This window comes from Fringilla coelebs (assembly GCF_963513975.1).
Source record: "Fringilla coelebs genome assembly, chromosome: 6".
In the NCBI taxonomy this organism is placed as follows: Eukaryota; Metazoa; Chordata; class Aves; order Passeriformes; family Fringillidae; genus Fringilla; species Fringilla coelebs.
Window position 1 is genome coordinate 52,453,491 of NC_140034.1, and position 17,543 is coordinate 52,471,033.

General features: G+C 42.8%; 1 protein-coding gene across 1 annotated transcript; it reads right to left on the reverse strand.

The window, feature by feature from the left end:
- Positions 1-6,790: 6,790 nt before the first annotated feature.
- EIF4G2 (eukaryotic translation initiation factor 4 gamma 2) lies at positions 6,791-16,821 on the reverse strand (the record flags this gene model as incomplete). The annotated part of the gene is made up of 22 exons (XM_084208716.1): positions 6,791-7,616; positions 7,900-8,021; positions 8,131-8,342; positions 8,777-8,981; positions 9,191-9,449; positions 9,732-9,947; positions 10,031-10,135; positions 10,370-10,495; positions 11,268-11,381; positions 11,805-11,965; positions 12,057-12,198; positions 12,383-12,481; positions 12,567-12,650; positions 13,205-13,315; positions 13,763-13,914; positions 13,997-14,063; positions 14,157-14,288; positions 14,966-15,068; positions 15,439-15,564; positions 15,982-16,047; positions 16,179-16,289; positions 16,817-16,821. 22 exons carry the CDS (start codon positions 16,819-16,821, stop codon positions 7,551-7,553), a joined length of 2,784 nt encoding a protein of 927 aa, XP_084064842.1. The 3' UTR covers positions 6,791-7,550.
- Positions 16,822-17,543: the final 722 nt, after the last annotated feature.

Sequence of the window (17,543 nt, forward strand, 5' to 3'; positions counted from 1 at the left end):
GCCAGGTGATTTAAGTGAATTTTATTTATCTTCAGACATCTAAAAATTAGCAGTCTAGACACCTTGCAGAGAGACACCCATGGCCTGGCATCCCCAGGGGGCAAATCATCCCATCCCAAGGTAATTGTGTAAGGTAGGAGGATTGAGTCACTCTGAGGAACCTGTTTCTGTCTGCTGCCTCCGGAGTGTGTGGATGTCTAGACACCCAGCATTTGGATAGTTAAGTAAGAGGAATCCCACCCAGCACTGCAGGAGCTCAGATGTTTCCTTTGTTATTCACTTGAATTAGTTTCCCATTTAGATGTAATCTTTCCTCCCTAGACCAATCCAGTAGGATCAAGTTTACATGAACCTTTATCACACTGAGTAACTGAAAGGGAGATTTCCCAGAGCAGGCATAAATACAGCTGGCATCCATCTATCAGTTCCCTTCTTAATTGTGCTCTTACAAGGTTTTTTTTGTTACATTTAGGGGTTTTTCTCCCAAAATTGTGCTTTATGTCTGCCATTTCAGCAAATGCCAACAGCAAGCTTTATTCAGATTGTCAGGCAAACTAAGGATTACTTCTTGTGGAGCTGTGAAAGTGCCTGGCAAACAGCATCTGGGAATTGGGAGCTCCTGGAGGTGCTGGGGTGAGTACACAGAGACAGCACAGTGTTTGTGGTGTTGCAGTGCAGGGAGACTCTTCCTCTGTGGTGCCTGTGCTGGGAACCAGAGCTCTCAGCCTGAGCCATGTTCTGTAGGAAGCCCATTCCCATCTTTCCAGGTGCTAGTGTCTAATTTAGTTGTTGGTTCTATGTCTTACTGCACAGGTAACAGGTGTAGTACCAGGATTCAACTCAGTTTATAGTGTCTTTTGATGTTCCTTATTGAAGGATGAAATCCAAAGCTCATGTGATGTCAGAAATAACAGGATTACCTGGATTTATATTGTTCAATCCAAAGAGCAGCACGTTCCTAAAGCAAGAGGGGAAGGAAGAGTTTGAATCAATGACATTTCCCCTCACAAACCAGTTAAAGTGTGTAGAGTCTGAGGAGATTATGTAAAATATGAAATTATTCTTGAATTGATATGCACTTCAGTCCTTCATGAAGATTATTATGGAATTTGCACTGGCAAGAATTCCACAAGGATAGGATAGCACATTCTGTATTTCTAACTGATGTGTTTTATCAGAGCCATTCCAGCCCCTGGACTGGCACAGTCAGTGTGCTCCCACTGACAGGTTTCACCTGTTGCAGGTACATGCTGGGGTTTTACTGCATTATGGTCCCTACCTGCATGGTGCATCTACTGAGATATCTATCTAATTGAATTTATGAAGGGCCTTTCATCACTGCTAAATACTTCATGGTCTTGCCAATTAAATTACATCAATCCTATAGAAGGGAAATTGGAGGTCACCATGGAAACCTTCACTGGAGCAGGAAATGAAACTGCTGTGTTGATGAAGTGAGTAATCAGTTATGTACAGCCTAAAAGCAGTGCAGTGCACCTACCCTGCCTCTCATGGCTGTGTCGTGCTGGGCCTCTTCCCCACGGCCTGGCTGGGGCTCTCTTGACTTTAAAAATGTTCTTTGTATGGAACTGAGGGAGCCCTGCCTTTCTGAGCTCAGCTCACGGGGCTGTTTAAGGTTAACATGGCAGCTGAAGCCCAGGCCAGTTCCTGTTTTGTTGTCAATATTGGGAAGAGGGATTAGGACTAATGCTTCTACTGTTACTCAGAAATATTAACAACCTAAGCTTAAAATAATCAAGTAACTGAATGGCATTTCTCCAAGAGGAATAAAAGGAATAAAGATAAATGGGGATATTCATAATATGTATGCGTGTATATCTCTACAAATAGAAAAACCCAAGGCTTTAATCCTTCCCCTGCTTTATGGCTCTGGAAGGAACTGGAAAGGAACACAAAGCTGGCCTGCTGCATGTGCCTGGAGCCTTGTTTGTTACTCTGCTGTGGAGGCAGCTGTCTCTGAAAGAACATGCAATCATTTCTTAAAGGGTTAAACAAAATCCCTAAAGAAAGGCAGACCAAGCCTTCACCTGTCTTTCAGTTTTAACTCTATATACTTCCACTTCTCAAATTTCACTTTGTCCTACCAAAAAGAGAAGCATCCATTTTGTAACAGAACAAACTATAAGCTCCTCCACACTATCAAACCAGTTAAAGATCCCTTTTCCTTTCACAAAGTTAAGTGGTTTTACACAGCTTCTTAGATAATATAATTCTGGGAATACTTCACACATCAGATCCTTCAAGCACTTCTACTGCTAACATAAACAAAAACTAAATGCAAGATTGACATTGTTCTAAACTGCAAAATATTTGAAGATAAAAATCCCCTCAGCTGGCTGCTTTCCTCGCTCCAGCCATGTATCCATGCCAAGTGTAACTGTTGCCATGGCTGCTTCATCAACTCATTAAAAATAACAGTTCGCTCCTCTCCAACTACCCTCCCTTAAAGGAAAGGGATGTGGCCTCCCTAAATCAAACCCAGACAAGCCTGTGTGCCTTTACAGCACCACTTAAAAGGCACATTATTCAAGGAACTCCTGCCTGAAGAATCTTAGTCCCTGACTGTCAGAGGGAGAGGCCTGAACCTGTTTGAGAGAATTCTTGTTCTTTCAGAAGTGAAGCTTATTCTGAAATGCCAGTATCCAGGGAGATACTGTAACCAGCTTGTATCTTGCTGGATAACAAATACAGCGACATTTGAAGGACTGACAAGCTTTTTTGGGGTATATCTTGTGTTGTATGTAGAACACCCCTGGCACAAAAAAACCTCAAAGCCATGTTGATACAGTCTCCTTTAAATTACTGTTACACCCTGATGCCTGCAACTGTAGCTGTGCAGTTTTTCCCTCTGCTGTCGCAGTGCACAGATCCCAGCCCAGCTGCTGTTTCTGTTTTGCTTTTCCAGATGCAATGTGTGGAGATACAATTATGCCAGGCTAGAGCTGTGCTTACAGGACCTTGCCCCCTGAACTGAGCCCATCCTTGCCTGCTGGGCAAGACTTGCTGTGTGCTCTGGTTCTCTGGCCAACACCATTGGAGATAAAAGTGGAGCAGTGATCAATTTACAGGAGAATTATGTGAGGTGAGGGAAAAAGCCACTACCTTTGTGTGACACTTTGACCCATTCTGCCACTAGACTCACACTCTTGTCCCTTCTCATGTTCATTTAAATCATTTGATATAGGAGATACACCATGGCTATTTATCAGCTTCCAAGTATGGATCTCCTCCCAAATTTAGGGGAATCCTTGTGACATCAGTAGTCCCACATAGCCCAAGCCCTTGCACACCCCCCAGACAAGGCTGCAGCTGAGCAGCATTTGAAGCAAACACTGTGGTAACCACAGTTGATAAATGGGAGTTTCTCAGGTACCTGTGAGTACAAGCCCACCACCCTTCATGCTGCTGGTACCAGCTCCCTGGGAATTCACTTTTGAGAATAAGCATGAATTGGCAAGAGACTCTTTTTTAATCAGTCTCTGCAGCTCCTTGCCTGGGTTGCAACATAAGCCACGATAATTCATGGTTCAGATGTGTTCTAAATTTTTACAGTTCAGGAGTGCACTGAAATGATCCAATTGTTTGGATTTACACACTGCTCTGGGGAAAAAACACTCGAAGTCCAAATAGCATTCAGAGGGAAGATTCCATCTACTAAAAAAGCAGGCCAGATAAGCCACTCCTAAAAAATTTTTTCTGGACCCAAGCCGCCTCCTTTTCCCACAAACTGTAAGGCTTCTTCCTGCACTGTTCCCCAAGAAACAGAACTGCATGAAGGTGTTTTGACTTTTAGGACCTGTTTAGGTGATTTGGAACACCCCTCCCAGGGGGAGAGGCTGAAGTTGGGGTTGTTGAGTTTGTGTAAGGTTCTCCTACAAGAGAGCTGGAGAGGGACTTTTGACAAGGGCGGGTATTGGCAGGACAAAAGGGAATGGCTTCTAAAAGAGTTTAGGTGAGGTAAAAGGAAGAAATTCTTTACTATGAAGGTGGTGGACACTGAACAGGCTGCCCAGAGAACCTGTAGCCGCCCCATCCCTGTAACTGTTCAAGGCCAGGCTTATGAAACTTTGAGCAAGTTGGTCTCTTAGGGAGGTGTCCCTGCACATCACAGGGGGGCTGGAATTAGATGATTTTCCAGGATTCAATGATCAGAACACATTCCTGGAATTCTCAGATTTCATACCTAAGTACCACTGCAGCTTGGACAGATGATGGCCTACTGCTATGATCAGTGACAAGGCAGCAGCTGTCCAACTGTGACACTCTCTAGGAGCAGGTGAGAATTCACCATGACAGGTCCTTCTCAAAATCCAACCCACATCTGACAGGATGAGGGCTCCTGAATACAACCTAATTCAGAATTTCAGAGGATCAAGTGAGTTGCTATAAGTGGTAGGAAGTACATATAATACGTAGTTTCTCCCAATGCTCCTGGCAGTATAATTCTCCAGTATAATTATACCCAACCCTTAACAAAAATAATATTAATAGAAGCCATTATAATTCATCAGTTACAGTGGTTTAATTTTGACTGTGACTTTACTGTGTAGAATTAAACACTCTGTTTACATTTCAAGTACAATGCCACTCATAGTCAACAGGAACACAGAAGTGAGACCAACCAACAGCCATCCCTGTTCCAGATTAGCCACAAGTTTTGCACTTGAGCACTTAAAAACTTCAGCAGCAGTAAAGATTGTGAAGATGCTACCACCTCTCCTCATCTATGGAGAGACCACTTTGCTGTGCACACTGCAGTAAGCACCATTTTTACACCAGTTTGAAGAACCCAAAGCTGTTCACACTGCATGAGGATTCTCCAAGTCATGTGATGTTAATTTCACCTTTTTGTGGCATTTTCTGCTGTTTATGTTCTATTCTGCATTTTCAGTTGTTCTTTCTATAGTTTTCTCTACCAGAGTTCCTAACTCAGTGGTCAGTTAGAAACAAGCCAAGCAGCAAAGCCTCCATGCACAGGTACATAAGGTTGTAGTAAGGACATGTCAGACTGGGCAAGAGTACAAGGCTTAGTTACTCTGTCAAGGAGCCCAGAGCTGCCAGCTCAGCCTTCTCCAAAATGTGGCAGAAAAGCTTAGCTGCAGATTCTGGATCTGTTCTCAAAATTTTACTTGCACATCCTTTTACCTTCTCCTCTCACCTCTGATATAACTTGAGTTGGAAACCACTCTTTCCTGCCTTGTGGTTCCTCCCCATCTTTCCTCTGCAATGCACAGGAGCAAAGTGCATCACATGCTCCACGTACAGATTACCATGTACACAGGAAGTATTATAGCACCACACAACACCAAACCAACCAGCAGTAACAGCAAAGTTCAAGGAGAAACTGACAAACTTGGGAAAACACAACACTATTAGTGAAACAATGGCAAAATTCACTTCACAGCACCTTATTAGACTTCAAAAAGCAATTCTAGAACAGAATATTGAAATAGTTAGGATTAAATGAACCCTGTAACTGTACTTTTATTTGTCCATCCTGTTAAACGAGGATTGAACTGCAGAACTTCAGTGCCTATAGCACACATGCACCTGAGTCTGCATGAGAGTGAGGAGTGAAGTCTGCACCAGTCTAGTTCTAGCAGTGACTACGTCACTCCATAGATAGGGAAGAGTCATGAGTTTCAGAGGAACATCATATCACTAAGTGTTCTGGGAAGCCCCAGGATGTCAGTGCTCACCACTGCCACCCAGGAGTTGCAGCTCCATCACATCGAGCCACTGCACTGCATTTGAAGCATTCCTGTCCCTTAACTGGACCCCACCCACACCAAGTATCCCCTGCTCTTCCTTGAACTGCTGAATACACCCCATTTCTGAAATGCAGGGACAGTGCCATGAATCCTGCCAGCAATTCAGGTTCAATAGCCGTTATGTCATTTGGCTTGCAGAGCACAGTCCCTGGCTTTCCTGGGCTCCACAATGCACAGAAGCTCTCCAGGCAGTAGCAGAACTCCCTGACAGACCATGGCTAATGAACACTCAAGAGGAGCTGTGACTGGAGCCCTTCAAAGCAAACCACGGCTTTCCCAGCTGCAGTGTTACAAGGTGCTCCACTGCAAACTCCAACTCCCCCTTTCCTCAAAGCAAGCCTAGTTAGCAGCAGCTCTAGTCCTTTTCTTGGGCTCCACTTCTTCACCTCCTGTGCTGTGTAACAGTTTACAGACTACAGCACTCACACCACTGGCAAACAAAGCTCCAGAGTCCAGGAGCCACTACAAATACAGCACCTTTGAAGAAGTTAAGTCTTGAGTATCAATGAGGACAAAAAAACTCACTGGGGACAAGGTTCTAGGAAGTAAGGTGTTTTGAGTATTTAATAGATGACATTTCAAGCCTGTACAATGCAACTTCATTCAACTCTTTTGTAGGCATTTTTTTTGCCAATTTAAGAAACAGGCAGCTATTAGACAGTGCCACTTGATTCAGAAACATGCATGTGGCCTGGGGGGAAGCTCAAAGCATTAACCAAGTCAAAAGCACATACTCACTGATAAAGCATACATTGGACCACAAGGCAAACCCCTACCATGTCTTCAGCAGAATTCCATCATTCTCCTCCTGTCACAACACATCTGTAGTGTCTCATCTTGTCTGTCACCTTATTTAGAATTCATCTGCATATCCAGACAAGGAGTGTAAAAATAATTTCCGGATGGTTGCAACCTAAGGCAATTCCCACTTATGTTTCATTTTTAAGTGAACAAGTCATCAGCCAAAGCTTTTCTACTGGGAGACATTCAGAAACCAGTCAAGTATCACAATGTTTATTGATAGATACAAGTATATAAAATCAGGGCATGAACATGTCTTGATAAATTAATAGACTTAATTTCAGTACTGTAAGAGGGACCAATTCAAATTTCTCACCATGTCATGTTTCACACCCACAAAAACCTCTTCCAAAGGGCATTAAACCATCTCTTCAGCCAATCAGTTTTTGTGCAAGTAAACTGTTCCTTTAAAAAAAAAGACTTGTGCACTTGCCCAGGCTCAAGGATATTAAAACCTAGCACATAAAGCCCATTACTAGAGGTAGAAATACAGGCAAATATACTATTACGGCAACAACCATCGATTACAGTTAAGGATTCTCTGTAACAACCAAATGGATAATCAAATATTGCAACAACTCAAGTATTACACTGAGCAAAGTGCATTTCTACAGTATTCAGTGTTGCTATTCAGTTTCTAACTTAAAAACAGCCTATGATAACTGGCAGCAAAGAAGACCCTTGCAACAGACTGCTTCTGCTCGAGAACTTATGATGTAATTATTGCATGCTGCTAATACACTGTTATCTAAACATTGAAGATACTCTAAAATATTTTTTATTGTAGACTATTAAGACATACTACAAAAACCTTTTGCAGAGAATATCCTACTGACATACTTCTGCTTTAAATATTGTGAAACATTACAGCGGAATGAATTTTCGCAGTGGTTAGGTCAAATGCAGTTACATCATAGCAACAGTATGTTTGCACAATTTAAGGCTTTGGCTGGTTCTTTAGTCAGCTTCTTCTTCAGATTCTTCTTCTTCAGCAGTTTCCAGCCAGGTTAACCACTGGTTTACCTGCAGTTACACAAAATTGGTTTAAGGGAGCAGGAATTGTTTCCCCATTAGGTACTTATATAGAACACTCATCTTCCTCCCCCCAACTCATTTTAAAAAAAACCTTTCAGTCACATTTGCACTACACACAGGCCTCTGGAAAAGAGGAGATATTTACGTCATCTTGTTTGTAACTCCTTTCTAGTGAAATATTCCATGCAGTTCCTAGATATTTACAAGTCTCAGACACTTCAAAAGTTCTCGAACACCCCAGTGCAGCAGAAATAACAAAAACCAAGTCTACCTGGAATAAAGCTTTGCCTTTCCCTGGAAACTCTTGAGTAATGTCTTCTTTCCATGCCAAGAAGGCTTCTTCTTCAATGATCTCCATGTCATAGAAATGAACAAAGAAGCGCAGTAACATGCCTATGAAAGTCAATTTATACTCTGTTAGCTTTATAACCTTCTCAACCACTTGCTGAATTTTAAGAAATGTAGGGACATGCCAATTCAAGCATGACCTTGATGTACTTGCCTTTTGGAAAATTATTGTTGTAGCAGTGCACCTGGAGTGCATATAAAGCACTCACTTGCAGATCAACATGGTCATGGAGGAACTTCTGCATCACCGGCTTGAAGGAAAGAAGCAGCTGTTTTTCCTGCTCGAGCTGCTCTTTAGATGGAGCAGATGAAGAATCCGATTCGTCACTGGGTGGGTTTACTTCACTAGAAATATACTGCAAGAAACTGGACAGAAAGCAAGCCAAACTAAGTTCTATGAAATAAGAGATCAAAGCACTTGACATATATAAAGTTCAGATAGCTATCAGTGCATCTATCCTCCTGCTTCCACCTGCAGTCAGGAGCAAGCACAGGGACTTGTACTGTGGTTGACAGTGCACCTTGTTCCACCTTTGTTACAGCTCTACATTTTAGAAAAACACATGGGTCTTGACTTCCTCCCCAAGAAAACACTTCACATACTGATGCAAGCCTGGAGACTCGCCTTTCTTCTCAAATACAATGACATTTTACTAGAGAAGGTTCATTCAGAACAAACTGTCTCCCCACGTACTGCATCTCCGATTTCTGCAGAGCCACATTTGAGCCTTTACAGAATGAGTGCCTTACTGGTAGCTTAACCAAACAAATACCTAAACTACATCAAAACAGCAACCCACCTGGTCATCAATATATTCACAAATCCCTTATCTACATGAAGCTTGGGTGAAATGTTATCTTTAATCCACTTATAGATGGCTTGAGGGGATGGATCCGATTTTATTTGCTTTAGCAGTTCCTTCTCCAGTTTCAGAAGCGGGAACAAGAAGCTAAGCCCCTTCCCTTCCAAGATCTCCAGCATGCGGTCCTTGTTCTGGTCAATTTCTGACAAGGAAATAAAGACACGTGTTAAGTGCTTCTCAAGAGCTCCAAGTGATGGTTCATGCTCCAGCCACCCCTTAAGACACATCATTCCTAAAAATAATGGCAGCTAATGCCACCAAGAGAACCCTGCATGTTATTTACTCTGGCTTAACTAGAACATCTTGCTTGCTCTAGATCAGTTAACAGAAGAACTCTGTGGCAAATCTTACCTGGTAACATTTTCTGCATATTCACTTTGCTTTGTTGGAACAATTCTGTTAGCCATTCACGGTCTTGTAACTTAGCTAACTGCTGAAGACAGAGCAGGAAGAGAGGGAAATGGGTGCCACTTTCCAGTGGTTGAGCCAGTTCGGAAATGCTCACCAGGTCTGAAATAATGGCACGGGCTGCAAACTGTGCTAAGTAGGATTTCACCAATGGGATGTCCACCTCCAGTTTGGGGCACTGGTCCAATACATTCAGGAATGCCTAAGAAAGAGTAAACACACAAGATGAAATTCCTAAGTAATTCTGTTCCTGTGCAACACAATACTCATACTGTAATCACTTGCAAAGAGGATTCCAGGTTCTGAATGCCTAAATACTGCGTGTCTTCCTTTCACTGCTTCTTGTGCCCCTCACAGGTTCATGTACTATTTTTACCTCCTCAGATTAGCAGGACTTAAAAAATACTTGCACACTGCCTTTACAGCAGCTTAACACCATGAAGAGCCAAGAAACAAGAACTGCAAGATTATCAGACCACAATACCTGCATGAAGTTGTCACTGGTGGCTATTCCCTCCTGCTTGAGCAAGCTGATCAAAGTACTTGCTTTCTCTTTGTCCTCATCTGATCGATCTAGAGATTGAAGGATTACTTTGCTCAGCATCTCAGGAATGAAGTGTTTCGGAGCTCTCATTTCTCTCACAGTATTGACAGCATCATTAGCATTTCCATTGTTCAGATACTCAGTCACAACAGCCTCCTGGAGAGGAAAGAAGCACAGTTAAACATTCTTTTGAAGATCACATCCAAAGCACTAAGATTCACTACTGCACATGAACTTACAGTTTGTTTAAGCAGCTCTTCCTTAGAAGGAGGTGGTTTCTTGGTGGTCTTTGCAGGCTTCTCTTGTATAAGTGGTGGATTTGTTTTAAGACCAAGTTGAGGCGGCTGAAAAAGACACCAGAATTGGTTTCTTTGTAGTACATCTACCTTTGCTTATATCAAGTTTTACAATACAAGACACAAAAAAGCAGATGGAGCTCAAATTAGTTTGCTTTCATACATTCTTTTCCCAAGTCCTGCTCTGTGCAAAGACTTCTCTCTCCCCACATTTGAAATTAAGTTTTCCAAGCACAAACAGGAAAGTATAGCCAAAAACATGCAGGAGTTTTTTGTGTTTACCTGTCCCAAAGGCGGTGTCTGAGTGCGTGGTGGTTGAGCACTGGGAGGAATCATTGTTATCTGGGGCTGAAGCTTTGGCACTTGGTTTTTATTCATCAGGAAAGACTGAGCAGGTCTCAGGCTAATCTGTAAACAGTAAGTCAAAGAAAAACTCAAACTGTTTCAAGTATTCTGACCAACAATACACAGCCATGGACTCACTCCAACTGATCTCACTGAAGCATGACTCCATTTCTACAATATTAATACTCAAATACAGATTAAGTCACATGTGCTCTAAAACTCCCCCAAAAGCAAGTTACTGGCATTTAATTCAACTAGTATAAAAATCTGGAAATGCTCCTTTTAGATGCAGTATGTTAGAGACCCAAGAAGATAATCAGCATGCTTGCTGATGTATTTTACAGCCAAAATCAAACTCTACCAAATTGCTCAGAAATCAGGATACAAGTCTGGTTAACACTCAAAATCACAATGCAGTTTACTCTGCATTTGAAATTTTGCCTATTAGCCAGTTCTAAACAAAAGAAAACAAAAAAAAATTAACCTGGTCCAGCACTTCAGGGTTTCTAAAGTTCAGGATTTTCTGAAGTTTTAATTAAATGTTTTGTTATCAATAGGATGCATGGGAACTGATGTCAGAGTAGTGTTCTTGGAAGTGTGTGGGAAGGAAAGGACACCCCAAAAAATTGCCCTCATATCTCAGTCTTGCTCATAGGACGCTGGATACCCTAAGGAAAGTGAGGGGGGTAAAAGGTGAAAGAGGAAGGGACAAAGAAGGAGAAGAATGAGGAGGAGGAGAAAGAGTTCCAGCATTAGTCCTCATAATAACGCGTCTTGCTATAATCATTGGGCAATATTTAGAATAGGCTTTAAATAATGTAGGCATGTCATGTACCTCATCTGCATTAAGCTGTCCTTTCTTAGAAAACCGAGGTGGCATATCCTTCGACTGTCCTTGTTGCTGGGATAAGAGTCCCTGATTCTGGGTATGGTAGAGTTGGCTTTGCCCCTATTTCAGAAAGGGAGATATAGAGAAAGAAGTGCAGATGATGGAGTGGCGTACATCATTTGGTAAGTAGTACCAGAGGGACCAGAGGAACAAAGATTCTATTTGCCAGGAAGGGAGAAAGAAGGAGCAGGGGTGGTGGGAGAGTAGCATCTATCCCTAAAAACAGGGCCATCTTTTAAATAAAACACACCATTCTGACCCACCAAAGCCACATGCACCTTTTCTTGCAGTTAAAAAGTGTACTTTCTTGCATCTTTTGTGCTATTTAAAAAGTGGTTTAGAATTTTTGTATCAGCTGAGCATCAGTTATCAGAATCAAATATGAATAGGTCTTTCAACATAAGCAGACTTTAATCCATAACATACGCATCTCAGGAAGGGCTTCTAAATAAGCTGAAGTCACCGTGCGAACAGCTTCCTTACCTGACTTTTCAGAAAAGATTTGCCTAGGTCTCCAAACTGGGATTGAGCAGAAGGCATGAGGTGACCCCCATGGCCATTGAAGAGTTGGTTTGAACGATGGCGTCCCATGGTGGGTGAGAATCTATCCTGAATAACCCCTGGACCAGTACCAATTCCGCTACCTGGATCAGCAAGGAGATAAATGACAGTTTTAGTTCTTATTCAGCACAGCAGAGCCACAGCCACCCCATTACCCCTGTGGTGTCAGGGTACCTGGCATTTGTCCAAACATATCAGCAAGCCCTCCAAGTGGGTCCCTGTCAAGTTTCATCCTGGGTGGCATGAAGGGTCCCTCCAGAAAGAAGTCGCTTCGCATCCCTTGAGACATAGGAGCAGGAATAAAAACTCCCAGATCCTTTAAAACAGGAATTACAGTTTTGGTCAGTTTCAAGTAACAGTCCCAAGAAAGTGAAGTTTTTAGCCCCCAACTACAGAAGTCCATCTGGTTTTAACCTTTAAGCCAACTGTGACACTGTGCGAGAACTACTCCCAAGAGCACAGCACCAAAGCAGGCTCTGGATCTCACATGCAACACTCACTTTTACTGCATCTTGACGGATTTGATTGATAGTCTTTGGTCCATTGTCAAGAAAAGCTTTGCGAGGAACCCAGTTGTGTTCTCTCAACTCCACAGTATCCTTGGAACAGAACAGGGTATTAGGAAAGAATTCAAGACCATTTTGCAAGAAAAAAAAGCAGCAGGGAGCCATTTAATCATCATACCTGCAGCAGGAAACGAATCCTTGCTGGCAATTCCTTACTTGACATCAAGGAGCGCATACGGGCAAAGTACTGATCCATTAAGGACTGGGGGAACAAAAGTTACAAGTGAGAATAATTCTATCAGCGCCTTGAGTATTTTCACTCAAGACATTCAAGATGAAATAAATACAACAAGCTGTCCTTTCCTGCCATCTCCAGCTTCTTGATGACAGAGTTTAAACATCTAATGCATCAAGACACTGGAATCAAAGATAAGCAACACAGCCAAAATTCTCTTCATTTTAAGCTTACATTCCGAACTCCAATCTCTCCAATCACCTAGCTGTGTTAAGAATAGTTCCTTGGCACATCTTTTCAAGCAGCGTTTAGAAAAACAATAATCTCACTTATATGATTTCCTGATGACCCTAACTACATCCTGGTGAGATGCTTAAAACTATTTCAAAGGTTGGCTTTTTCTATCAAGAGAATTGGTCTAGAAGCCATCCTTTTCTCTGCAAAAAAAAAAAAAAAAAAAAAAAAAGAACCACAAACCCTCTGCTTTGTACTTATGAATACCGAATACGAAGGCTCAAGCAATCAAAAGTCTTAGCCACATAATTTAATTAGGTTAATGACTGAACTAGATAGGCACATACCTTGGCTTTCGCGTGATCTAATCTAGGTCCCACTGTCCTCATTATCTGACAGAGGCACTCCAAATCCTCCCCCATATCTTTGAGTTGAACTCTCTTCTTCTTTTCCAAAAGCTGAAAAATTAAAAGGGAAATTTAGGACTTAAAATTTTATAAATGACAATTCATAATCACAACAAACTTTGTACACTGACTCATAGGAAAACACTGTTTTGTTCTGAAGGCAAATAGACTTAAAAATTAAAATTAAGATCTGCCAATTATTAATTGTGTGCACTTTGAAGCACCTATGGCACATGTCTTCTATCTGGGCAAAACTATTATTTTCCCTTGGAGACAATTCCTATGGCTTTGAACAAAGCTGATTTTACTTTTAAATCATGCCAAAAGGCAATAGTAGGGGATGGGTAATTATCAGGAAACATTTTTGTGTCACATTATGCTCCTGCTCCAAGACTATCAAAGCAGTACAAAGCAGTATCAACATTTGTGTGTGGGATTTTTTTTGTTTGTTTGAAAGTTCTGGTTTGCTCCTAGCTTCCTCCCAATCTGAATACTCACTGTTTTGATGCACTTATGAAGGATAGATTCATGAATAAGATCAAGCTTGCCAAGTTCTCCAATGAATTTGATGTTCCCCAGCATCTTGATCTTGGCAATGGCTCTCTGTTCCTCCTCCTCAGGGAGGAGGGGACCATCATGCTTATCATAGACTGGAAAACAAAGAAGCCTGTTTTACACGGCTGTGGGAAAAATGACAAATAGATTCTGTATTAAAGTGGTTTTAAAACTTACTATCAACATTTCTGGTTCGGTTTTCAAATTCATCTTGAAGTTTAGATATTAGGAGGCGTCTGAATGTCTACAAAAAGAGAACAAAGGAAACAATTAAGCTAATCAGGGCAGCTACAAATGCATGCAAAATTTACCATTCCAGATTGAGAGATGGACTCACTGTGCTTTGCTTCTGTCCTGGATGACTCTCTGCTGATGGGCCATCAAAGTTGGGTGCATCTTCTGCCAGTCGCAGACATAGTTGAGCGTACAGTGAGCTATACTTGGGCTCTTCAAGGGCTTTGTCTACGATCTACAGAGAGTCAGGTTGAGTAAGGCAGCAAGCAGCAGGAGGGTGCAAATGTTATTAGGAGACTGAGTTACAAGACACAGAATGGATTACTATCACTCTCATTTACAACATCCTGTTTTCTGCTTAACCAAACACAGGAAGTATAGTCCAACACCAATCTTAATGCTGAAGCAAAGGACAAAAAGCCATTGCTTTCTACTGAAAAGGCTCTGTAATCCTTGGCCACCAAACCTCAAGTTTATTATGCCAACACCTACGTTAATATGATGAATCTGATCTGGTTTAAAAAAACTGATGTAACAGTTGCATCAGTGTCTCCAGAGGTCACCAGTGGTGGCCTTTCCAAAAGCAAGTGGCTTGCTCCTCAGGAAAAGAGGAAGGGGACGTCAAGCAAATAAAATGGCTAACTCACACCTCAGATTTTAAAAGATAATCATAGAACCCAAATCACATTTAGTCTTTGTGGAGACTTCTAAATGAGAAGCCCAAACCATTAAACCTACTTCCTCCCCAGTAGATCCTTTTTTACACAGAAAGCATGGGTGGGACATGGTGTATGATAATCCCAATACACAAAAGCATTATTCACACTACTTCTGTATCCCATGAAAACAAACCAACTCTCTGCTTTTTAGCATGCAAGAAAATTTTAGTTAAAATAAATGCAACCAGCTTACCAGCAGTATGACCCCTTTTAGGATGAGCTTAGATTCTACACCCACATTGAGGAGCTCAAGGCATAGCTTGTCAAACTTTTCAGGAGTAAGCTTATTTAGTATGCTAAAGAGGAACAAAAATCAAAATCAGAATATACAGATACTGTAAGCATGCTACATGTCACTTTAGACTCCACTCATTTTTGAGGTCTATTAACAATTGAAAAGTGCAATTTTCCACTCAACTGTTTTTGGTTTGTTTTTGGTTTTTTTTTTTTGTATCTTCAGATTGTGAAGTACCACTGAAAATACTAATCTGCTTACAAGAATTACTTTCAGTGTTTTCTGCTGCTAGATTATGAGGCTGGTTCCTTGCTAAAGGACACACCTCCCCCAAATTCAAGGCCCACATCGTCATTTTCTCCAGCCCATTTCTTAGGTACACACTGCGAACAAAAACAGTAAGGAAAGAAGTAATTCAGTAAGGAACTTACCCTCTTACTTTCCTGAAGATTGCATCATGTCGTTCTTTGTCGTTTGCGGAGTCGTCATCTCGTCTAGTGCTTCGTGAAGGAATCCATTTCTGAGCGTTTTGCCCTGGGGTTTTCCCCAGGAACTCGCTGCAAAATTTTGAAGAATACAGTTGTTAAAACAGAAGCAAGTGATTTAAAGAACTGCCCTTTAAATCTTTCAGTGATGCCTTACTCAAACCAATTCCATTACTTCCTTTGTTAAGAGCACACAATTACCCCTACCAACACCGCAACATATGCTGCATGGAAAAGTACTCAACAACAACACCTGGCACCCAAAAATACACTCCACACTTTTTAAGGTAAGTACATGAACAACCCCATGCACTGCCTATCAACCAAGAGGTACACTTTAAAGGGCACAGACTGGAGAACGTTTAAAGGTCTTTAACTCAGTAGGTATTTCTGGTACAACTTTAAAGCTAGTCTATTTTCAGTTCTACATTCATTATCAAGCACGCTCTGACTTTGAAATCATGCAAATCAAAGAGCAAGATGACATACCTGTTGCTGGCAGTCTTGGGATAGTGCTGAGGTGCACCCCTACCACCTCCTCCGCCTGAAGAAGCACTGTTAAAAACAACCATGGAATCCTGGGTAAGTCCAAACATCTCAGTTTTGGTATAAACATTACACTAATTAAGGATGCCCTCCAAGGAGATTTTCCATTGCTAACTACTCATCAAACAAACAAATGGTACCTGAAACGAGAAGCACCCCCTTCTGCAATCGCACTCTCCACTTTGGCGGCTTGACAACGAAGAATCTTCAAAAGAATAAAATTAAATTGACGGGGTAGGGAAAAACAAAACCTAGAAAGACAAACCAAGCATTCATATTATACTTGTTTACTATCAACCACAGCATCTAATTTTAAAAAGTACAAATGTTTTCTTAACAATGAGAACCCTCCAACACTGAACTTTACAAAAATTAAGAAAACTTTCATTCCCGCAATACTTTGGGACGGTCACAGAAAGGCAGATTTCATCATAATAGCCATGTTTTCTAGCGGGGCTGAGGGCAAAGAGACAAGGAATCATGGACTGAGCAAAACCCTTACGTTTATCCAAAGCCAAGAGTAACCCCCAGGAAAGAACGCAAGTTATTTTTCTTTTAAACAGCACAGCGAGTCCTTTACTGACGTGATTTAGAAACTATGATTTATAATGACAAAACAGCCATATTCTCAAGTTAAAAGCATCAACAACAAAACGCACGCTTAATGCAGTAAAAGGCGTGTATTCTGCGTCCAAATGACGTACTAAGCCACCAAATAACGAGAAAAAGGCACCGTCCACCCACCACCTCAACTTTCAGCTTGCCTAAAGAACCTCACTGCATCGCTCACGTAGCAGAACGGCGAGCACAGGGACAGAAACGCCCGGGGGAGGGACGCCTGGAGGTGTCCCGGATGCGCTCGGAGCCCTCCCAGAGCCGAGGGCGGCGAGTGTCCCCCGCCCGCCCGGCGCGGGCACGCGGAGCGGGGACAACATGGCGGCGGCGAACAAAAGGCTCGGCCGCGGAGGGCGCCCCCCGCAGGCGCCGCGCGGCGCCGCCGCCCCCCCGCCCCACCCGGCGGGCGCCGCCCGCTGCCCGCGCCCGCCCGGCTCTTTGTTCTCCGCCAGGGCGCCGGGCGGGACCCGCTCCCCCGCACCACGGCGGCAGCCCCGGGAGACGCGAGGGGGAAGCAGGTGGTATCGCCCCGCACCGCGGCGCCCGAGCCCCCAAACAGGAAACAAGGGCGAGGCGGCTTACGAGGCGCTTCGGCAGCCCGCTCTCCACTCGCAAGAAAAAAAAACAATGAACAATAGTAAAAAAAAAAAAATTAGGAAATCCTCTCGTCGCCTCCCCACCAGCAATGTGGATCCTCAGACCGCAGCCCGCTATGTGTGCCGCGGCTTCTCCCTCCAAGGGAAATCTGGGGGGCAGTGCGGGAGCCCGCAGACTGCGGCTAGACCACCATGCCGGAGCCGAGCCGAGGCCACTAAAGGCATGGCCCGTACGGACAGGCACTGCCCGATCCCGTCTCCCTCGCTCTAACCTGAAAGGCTGCTGCTCAGCCT